Source organism: Otolemur garnettii, unplaced genomic scaffold, assembly GCF_000181295.1.
Source record: "Otolemur garnettii isolate 467f Iridium unplaced genomic scaffold, OtoGar3 scaffold00261, whole genome shotgun sequence".
In the NCBI taxonomy this organism is placed as follows: Eukaryota; Metazoa; Chordata; class Mammalia; order Primates; family Galagidae; genus Otolemur; species Otolemur garnettii.
In genome coordinates, this window is record NW_003852656.1 from 411,757 (window position 1) to 421,370 (window position 9,614).

General features: G+C 45.8%; 1 protein-coding gene across 8 annotated transcripts in view; it reads right to left on the reverse strand.

Moving 5' to 3' along the window:
- Window positions 1–9,614, reverse strand: part of FAM193B (family with sequence similarity 193 member B) — a 38,184-nt gene extending 28,570 nt beyond the window's left edge. For 4 of the 8 annotated variants that reach the window (XM_023508629.1, XM_023508628.1, XM_023508632.1 and 1 more), the window contains exon 1: window positions 9,290–9,589. In XM_023508629.1, coding sequence (XP_023364397.1) covers window positions 9,290–9,496 — 207 coding nt within the window. In that variant the 5' untranslated portion in view covers window positions 9,497–9,589. The other 4 variants (XM_023508631.1, XM_023508630.1, XM_023508633.1 and 1 more) reach the window with 4 other exon arrangements.

Sequence of the window (9,614 nt, forward strand, 5' to 3'; positions counted from 1 at the left end):
TTTTTTGGTTGCAGCCGTCATTGTTGTTTGGTGGGCCCAGGCTGGATTCGAACCCGCCAGCTCAGGTGTACGTGGCTAGCGCCTTAACTGCTTGAGCCATAGGTGCCAAGCCAATATTGTTATTCTTAAATGAGTTAGTAACTAAATATTTTTAAGTTTTCTCAGTTTTAATACTTAATTTGGTAAATATCAATAGATATAACTAACAAAAAACAAAGATTGCTTGGGTTCTCAATAATTTTTACGAGTGTAAAAGGGTCCTGAAACCAAACATTTTGGAAGCTACTGATAGAAAGCCTTCATGATGCCTGCAATGGTGGGTATGTAATGGGAAATAGTGGTCATTAACAATTATACAGTTTATAGCATATAGAGTAGCTCTTTAAGGGCATGATAATTTTCCACCTTGGCCCCTCTGTCCACAATTTGGGAATAATACCAGTTACCAGACTAGGCAACTATTAAGGAGAGCTCTGAAGCTGGATTAAATTTCCAGCACTTAACCTGGTCTCATTTTTTCTATGGTTTCCTTTTAGAATCCAGAGTTTATGTATGTTTGTATAGGATTTTCCCAAGATACATGCTGTATCTAACCAGCTGCCCTGCAACAGCTTTCAAACTCTATTCTGAAAGGGCCTATTAGAGTACTCTACTCTCAAGGTACCCAATTCCCAGAGCTTCACTGTCACCAAGGCAGAAGACAACAATAGCTGCTAAAATTCCCTTTCAGAAGCACAGAAAATGATTAATCCCCAGTCTAGAAAAACTCATCAGCCCAGTTATCATCACTTACTTTTCCACTCACCCCTGCATTCCCTCATCCAACATTCTCAGAGCCCCTATCCCCTACCGATGATTTTGCTATGTGCTGAGAAACATCTACTTTTTGGCAAATTCTTACTCATCACCTAAGATCCTAGTTAAAGGACAAGGAAATTTTGCTGGCCCAGACTAAGTAGAACTAATTCTTTTTAGTATAGCATCTATTACACTGTCTCATAGATGTATTCTCTATCTGCTCCCCCCTTGCCCCAATCCCCCAATAGAATGTGAACTCTGGAGGCGGGGTATAGATTTTGGTCATTTAAGTATGCCCAGGAACCTAAGACTGGCTTGGGCCTAGCACACTGCAGACATTTATTGAATAAATGAATGAATGCTTAAAGCCCATCTGGTTCATGTCTCAGCTGCCCCCCACAAAAGACAAAATTTAAAATAGTTGGTCAAGCGTGGTGGCTCATGCCTCTAATTCCAGCACTCTGGAAGGCTGAGGTGGGAGGATCACTTGAGGCCAGGAGTTGAACTGCCTGGGCAACATAGTGAGACCCATTCCTAAAAAAACTTCCCAAATGAGCTGGGCATGGTGCTACACGCCTGTAGCCCTAGTTACTTAGGCGGCTAAGGCAGATAGATTACTTGAGCCCAGGAGTTCGAGGGGACAGTGAGCTATATAATCAATCTTGCCATTGCACTCCAGCCTAAGTGACAGAGTGAGATCCTGTCTCTAAAAAACAAAACATAATCAAACCAGCCTCTTTCCTGACATGCTATGGTAAAGGCATAGCTACATCACTAAACCACTGGCAATCACTGCTAAGAATTTCAAACTTTTCTAACAATCAAAGCTGTAGTGATTCTCAGAGAGCTGACACAAACCTCCCTTAGTGCCCTGAGGCTTTACCCAAACTTCCACACAGTTCCTTCCAGGACACAGAACATCTGTTTCATATCCTAAAGCCAGTTTGTGGAGAATCCTCTCTGGTTGTATAAACTGAGTTGAGGACAGAGCAATGAGTATCTGACTCTAGTGATCCCCCACCCCTATAAGGCTAGCTCACCCATTAAACTTGCTTCCTGAGTGCCATTAACCACAAAGGAAGGCCCAAGCTGTTAGTTTACCTGGATGCTCAGGCCAAACTGCTACTTTAAAACCAGCCCCAGCATAGGTTTCTCATAGGTGTAAAAACATGAACTCTGGAGAGTTGTGAGTTCAACTCTCAATATACTGTTATTCAATACAGTTGAGCTTCAATTTCCTCATTTATGAAATGGGAATAAAACCATTTTTTGCGGAGTTGTGAGGACAGAATGAAATAAATTATGTAAAGTACCTGGCCTGAGCCTGGCACACAGTAGGTGCTCAATACCCGTTAGTTTCTTTCCTCTTCTGTCCTGGAAGAAATGACAGGGAAACTAAGTGAGACTTGCCCAAAGCAAATTTATTACTTAACGCATAGGACAGAGAACTAGACAAGTGACCGTCAAGGCTTCTTTGAACCCCAAAGTCCATGTTTTCTGGCTATAACTTCCTAGTAAGAACCTTTAGTGTTTGCACTCTCTCTGGACCCTTCTTTCTACTTTAGTTTCCCTGTATCATTTTTTTTTAGAGTAGAGAGAGAGCTCACTCACTTTAGAATGGAGGGGGAAATCATAGAGAGAGGTAAGACCCTGGGGTAGGAAATAAAAGGTAGACGGCTTATAGGCCTGCAGTATGTTCACTCACATGCTGCATAAGCTCAAACCATCCAGAGTTTGAAGGATGAGGGTGGAAGCAAGGGCACAAAACCAGATGGCCCTTCCTGGGATATAAGCACATATGACTCTCCTTAGTTCTTTTCTGCTTCTGCACATCCTACCATGAAGGACCAGCAAACATTCTTTTCCCCCCAATATATAAAGCACGAAGCCTTCATGCATGCTCTTCCCTCTCCCTATTTTTTTTTTTTTTGGGGGGGGGGGCTCAGTGTGCGTGTTATATCCTGGTTAAGTCCACAAGCAGAAGATGAATTCAACTTTGCTCTGGGAGGCCCTAACACTTTTTTTTTTTGAGACAGAGCCTCAAGCTGTCACCCTGCGGATAAGGTGCCGTGGCATCACAGCAACCTCCAACTCCTGGGCTCAAGCGATTCTCCTGCCTCTGCCTCCCTAGTAGCTGGGATTACAGGTGCCTGTCACAAAGCCAGGCTACTTTTTGTTTGCAGCTGTCATCGTTGTTTGGCAGGCCCGGGCTAGATTCGAACCTGCCAGCTCAGGTGTATGTGGCTGAGCCACAGACGCTGAGCCAGCCCTAACACTTTTTACACACCTCTAGAACACAGCTTATTATATATGTCCTGGTGGTTGAAATCTTTCTTCTCTACAATACTGTGAGCTTTTCAAGGACATAGCCTCTGTCCCACAAGTCACTGTATTGCAGTCATTCAGAAAAGGCCGTAACATGCAGTAAGCATGGGGAAGCATTTTGATATACAAAGGAAAATCAGCAATTAGAGAATATCATTAATAAGGCAGTCCTGAAGGAAGTTTTTGTTTTGTTTTGTTTCTAAACTAAGGTTGTTTCTATTTCTGCTTGTGGAAAAGCTCCTCCCTGGGAATTCTCACTCTGTGAAGAATACCTTAGTTTTCCTCAAAGATTTCCAGGGCACAATTTAGCAGTTCCCAGATTCAGCCAGATGTCACAATCACCTGGAGGCAATTCAACAATAGATTCCTGGGATCTAGACCTGGAGACTCTCTTGACTCTGTAGGTCTGGGATAGGATCCAGCAAAGCACAGGAAATCTTATGATTAGCTAGGCTGGGAGGAGGGAGGAGGAATCAAGCAACCACAGCTGCCTTTCGTATTGAGAATTACTTCCTCACACATTATGAAAGAGAATTTGCTGTTCACTTTTCGTTTAAAACCTTTCTCTGATTCCTCACTGCCTGTAGGATAAAACTCAAACCTCTTTGTTTTCAAGAATCTTACTAACTCCTCCAGCCTGATCTCTCCCCACTCTGCAAATGAGTTGGGTAATTCTCATCTCTGGGTTTTGTATATGTTACTTCCTTTGTTTAGAGTTAGACCCCTTTCTCCCATCACGTCCTCTGGAGAATTGCTACTTAATCTGAAAGATTCAGTTCTGAGTAACTTTCTCTTCCTCATCCTCCCCTAGGCTGTCATGTTTTGGGTAACCTCAGTACTTAGTATCTTAAAATTTACTCATAGCTATCACTTGTGCTAAGCATGCAGGACTTACTGGACCCTAACATTAACCCTATAAGCCTGGACTCACTGTTATTTTTTCACACAAGAAAACAAACCAAGAGTCTGAAACATTTCCAAAGGCCACTTAATAGGAGCTGGGATTTGAATCTTTACTCAGAGGAAGCAGATTCTATACCTTTTTCTAACATTATTGCAATTACTATAACACATATTCTTTAGACCAGTGATTTTTCAACCAATGTGCCAGGAGAGAACCTTAGGTATGCTGCAAAAAGTTTTTTTTTTCCTCCTCAGAGTTACTTATCCTCATGGAGAGCCGCAAAAAGTTTTAAAAATCATTAGTTAAGGCCGGGCACGGTGGCTCATGCCTGTAATCCTAACACTCTGGGAGGCTGAGGTGGGTGGATCACCTGAGCTCAGGAGTTCAAGACCAGCCTGAGCAAAAGCCAAGACTCCATCTCTAAAAATAGCTGGGTGTTGTGATGGGTGCCTTTAGTACAGCCACTCGGGAGGCTGAGGGAAGAGAATCGCTTGAGCCCAAGAGTTTGAGGTTGCTGTTAGATATGATGCACTGGCACTCTACCCAGGGTGACAAAGTCAGACTCTGTCTCAAAAAAAACCAAAAACCAAAAAAACTTTCTTAAATTTCCAGTTAATGTGAGGTTACAAACAACTAGGTTTAATATTTGCAACTAAATTATTTTTTGAAAGACATTCAAAGCATACTAAGAATACACTACTAACTATATTCTTTTTTTTACTTTTTTTTGAGCAACATAATTTAAGTATGCCAAGGAAGTTTAACTATAGAGTCAAGTGTGCTTGAAATAAAAAAGGTTGAAAAACACTGCTCTAGACTATTAGCTCCTCATGGGTAGGGACCATGTCTGACTCACTTTTGCATTCGCAGCTAGCCAAGGTTCTGGCATAGATCTAGGATTGGTCAATGTTTGCAGAATAAATAAATGCTAGGTGGGAGGAAGACCAGGCATCACAGCATATGTGCAACGGCTGGCCTAAATGAATGAATGACTGCCAACCTGGCCCAGCAGCAGGGGCAGGTTAACAAAAATGGTAGAAACCTAACATTTCTTGTATTAAAATTAAGTTAACAGCCATGCATTGAGCAATAAGGATAATGTGCAATACATAACCCCAAGATGAATTAAAAAATACACCTTGTTCTCAAGAGTTCTATATACAGTAAGTAAAGGTGTTAGGACCATCCATCTGATATCAGACATACCAGCTCTGGGACATTTTAAGAAAATTAAAAATCTGGCTCGGCGCCTCTGGCTCAAGCGGCTAAGGCGCCAGCCATATACACCTAAGGTGGCGGGTTCGAATCCCCAGCCCGGGCCCGCCAAACAACAATGATGGCTGCAACCAAAAAATGGCCAGGCGTTGTGGCGGGCGCCTATAGTCCCAGCTACTTGGGAGGCTGAGGCAGGAGACTCGCTTGAGCCCAGGAGTTGGAGGTTGCTGTGAGTGTGATACCATGGCACTCTACCCAGGGGGGATAGCTTGAGGCTCCATCTCAAAAAAAAAAAAAAAAAAAAGAAAATTAAAAATTTTAAACCCTGAATTGATAAGTCTTATTCACCAAAGGGCTTTTGCCATTTTACCTAGCAAATCTCCACTGGTTTACAAAGAGCCACCAAAGGTGGCAATGGAAGTAGTACATTCTGGGTGGGCAGTGACCCTAAAGAGGGAAGTTCTTGAGGACAGGGACTATCTCACCCATCTGTGTACCCCAAATAAAGGCCCTAGCACAGAGGTTGTTTTGATGCTTGCTGAGCGAATTAAATATAATGAGATGGTTTTATTAAGATGATTATTGATCATCTGCTTCAATTCCCTGAGGGAGCTGTGGGAGAACCACGGCTCTAGAGTCCTTTTAAGCTAGACTGGGCATAGTCTCAGGGGTCTGAGAAGAGAGATCAGGGGCAGGAACAAGAGGTAGGGAAGGCTGAGATGACCTTATTCCCTAGCCCCCATCAACTGCTGGTTTACATATTAACAAAACTCTTGGGGCCTTACTCAGTGTACACCTGGATTACATGCTGAATGGCCCAAGAGAGGCCAAAGAGAGTAAGCAAAAACTAGCAGGTGAGAACACTCAGGCTTTGGATGGACACCTGGCATAGCTCTTGCCACAATCAACTCCTACTCTTGGTTAAGGGGCTTCTGCATACTAGGTGCTACATGGGTTACTTCACATTCTTTTGTGATGTTGCTGATGAGGCTCAGAGAGGGGAAAAATGTGTCCAGAGTCACAAAGCTAAGAGGCTAAGTCAGAAGTTGAACCACTAAGTCTGTAAACATAATTTCCTACTACTTTCTTCAATTGCTTTTTGAGTTTTTTGTTTTTTCTTTGCTAATAAGACAGTAACTGTTTTAGTCTTCTTGTGAAATAAAAAGGATTTGGACTCTAAATCTTTTGAGGTTTTTTTTTTTTTTTGAGACAGCATCTCACTATGTTGCCCTCAGGAGAGTGCCATTGTGTCACAGCTCACAGCAACCTCAAACTCTTGGGTTTAAGCGATTCTCTTGTCTCAGCCTCCCAAGTAGCTGGGACTATAGGCACCCACCACAACACCTAGCTATTTTTTTGGGGGGGGGGGTCGCAGTTGTCATTGTTGTTTAGCTGGCCCTGGCTGGGTTTAAACCCACTAGCGTGGGTGTTTGTGGTTGACGCCCTACCCACTGAGCTATGGGTGCCGCCTGGGAATCTTTTGAGCTTTAAAATACTGGCTCGAATTAGACAGGGTTTAGAATAGCAGTGGAAACCAGAGGAACGCCCAGAGGCAGAGGAATGACCCTACCCTTTTACCAGGTACTTCTCATCAGGGCACAAAAGCCTGCTTCTGGCATCCAGACCTCAACCCCAGCTAAAAGTAGGGCATAATCAGAACAGAGTTTGTCAGTTTGTTTCACCTATTTGTCAGTGTAGTAAAAAATAAAAAGTTTTGTGGGCAGCGCCTGTGGCTCAAAGGAGCAAGGCACTGACCCCATATATTGGAGGTGGTGGGTTCAAGCCCAGCCCCAGCCCAAAACTGCAAAACAAACAAACAAAAAAAAAATCAAAAATAAAAAGTTTTGTTAAAAATCTCCCAAAGTACATCAGAGTGTTCCCTCCCCCTCTTTTTTGGGGGGCTTGACAACTCTAGTAGGAGCCAATTGGGCAAATGTTTAGTTGCTCAGAGTTTCTGTTTCTTCATCTGAAAAACAGGGTAGCAATATTTATATTTTTCGGTTCCTCCATTAACATTTGTTAATTATGAGGCATAGGGGTACAATGGTGACTGTCATGGCTCTTGCACTCTCAAAGTTTATATATAAAAATAGACAAATAATTATATCAATAGTTAACTCATCATATTTGTGCTAATGCTTAGAAGAAATACAGGGGTGGGGTGGGAAGATAAAAAGGCATGTAAAGTGCCTGGCACGAATAAATGAATGAATTGGCAGGTCAAGCAGTGGAGTAGACAAGAACAAGATAGGAACCTAGATATCAGAGGAGTTAATGATGCTTATTGCTCTAGGGAAAGTTGTGTCCTCAATAAAATCTTAATAGTTAAGTCATCACCCAAGCTTTCTGGCACTTCCAAGTGGCAAGGAGCCTAACATACTGCATGGTCTGAATGGGAAGGAGGAAGACAACAGCTCCCTGGCTATCCCCTCTCCTTTTTTGGATAATGGCACTCCCAGGAGGACCTAGGGTAGGCTAGAGGGAGACACAGCCTCAGCGTTGAAAGCCAGACCCAGTGAGGGTGCAGTTCAAACATGTGGAGTCTCCTTTGTAAACCATGTCAGCCCAGGGTAGAAAGTTGGGGTTGGGGGTGAAGGTAGGGCTTCTGACACTCAATAAAAGGTGATATTTTCATTAATTAAAAACCTTCTTATTGTGATCTGAGGTACAAAGACGACCAGCATCAAAACTGGGTTACAATAAGCAGTTTCTGAACTGAATCATGCTCTCGTTTACCTAATTATTTCTACCCTGTATCAGCAACGCCCTGTGCTAGGTGTGGAGGATCAGAGATAGACGACATAGTCTGTGCCCCTTTGGAGTTCACAGTTTAGTGTGGGGAAGAGACACATCAACAGAACAGTTTCATCATAGAAGGGGGAGTGCTCCCAGAGGGAGAACAGAGTGGGTACCTGATGCAATGGGGGAAGTCAGGGAAGGCTTTCTGGGAATGATACCCCAAACAGCATCCCCACTCACATGCACAATTCCAGAGACTCTACTAGAAGGCTGTCAAGAGCCATGCCTTCTGGCTGCACCAGCCTCCCAGAGTCCCCTGCTGCCCGATGCAGTGTCTGCAGAGCCAAACGCATCTTCCGCCACGCCTCATCCTCATCCGGCGCTGCATCCGACCCTCCAAGACTCCTGCAGGAGCCTGCCTTCCTCGGCAGGCTCAGCCAAAAGACCAACTCAAAACTCTTTTGTCAGAGCAAGCTTAGGGAGAGCCACCCAGCCCCAGCTGCCACATCCCTCCCAGAGCAACTACAGCCCATGCCACCCCGCCTCTCAGTGAACAATGGCAGGGTACCTTCCATTATCTCCTTTGCTCCAAAGAAAGTGACCTTCCAAGTGGCAAACTGGAAGCTTTGGAAAATCGTTCTACTGCTCACTATTGGCAGGATTCTCCAAACCAGGGGTCTGAGGGTCGGGATGCCTTGTGGACTAGGGGTATTGATGGGAGAAAGGGCAGGTTTTGCTGGGGTTCCACCTCAGTGCAGGAACCCAACCAAAGTCTTTCGGGCAGCCTGGATATCTGCTCCAAGTGCTCTGCGGAGCAAGGAGAGGAGGGAGGACCCAGGAGACAGACGCTGGGAACACAGCTGCTGAGGAGGCAGTGGCTGCAAACAGTGCAGGGCAAGGAGTGGAGCCGTTCCCAGGAGTGAGGGAAAAGGCTGCAGCCTTCCAGGCTCTGGCGCCCTAAGATGGCCCGGGATGGGTGAGGGAGCAGGTGAGCCCAAAGGGAGCTGTGACCTAATGGATCAGAGCCCAGTCCGTGTGTGTGTGTGTGTGTGTGTGTGTGTGTATGATATCAGAACGCTTAGCCTCTGTTCCAGGCCAGAAGCGGTGGGGAGAGGGGAGAAGCTTCAGCTTGGTCGCAAAAGGACCGGCCGAATCTCGGCTTTGGAGACAGGGATCCAGCCTCTATTCTCGCCCCTGGGAGAAAGCCTCAGCCCCGGACCTCAGGAGAAGGCTCCAACCACAGCTGGGGCAGGTCCAGGGTGGAGGAGAAAACGACCTAAGATCTGAAGTCGCCTCGCTCACTCCTACCTGCGGGCCCGGCGCCAGGTTGGGCTCATCATCCTCCCTGGAGCCGTCACGGTCGGACTCCACCGGCGCCTCCGGGGCCCCTGCACCCGCTCCCGCCTCCAAGCACGGCGGCCGGGGCTCGGGCGACTGCGGCTTCTGCGGTCCCACCGCCCGAGCCCGCTCACGTCGGCCTGCGCCGCCGCTCGGCCTGCTCCGCCTACGAGTCATGCTGCAGCTCGCGCGGCTCCCTCGCAGCACTTCCTCAGCAGCAGCAGCCGCAGCAAGCACCGCCACCGCGCCGCCGCTCCCCTCACAGGACAACAGCCAATATGGCGGCGCCAACTCC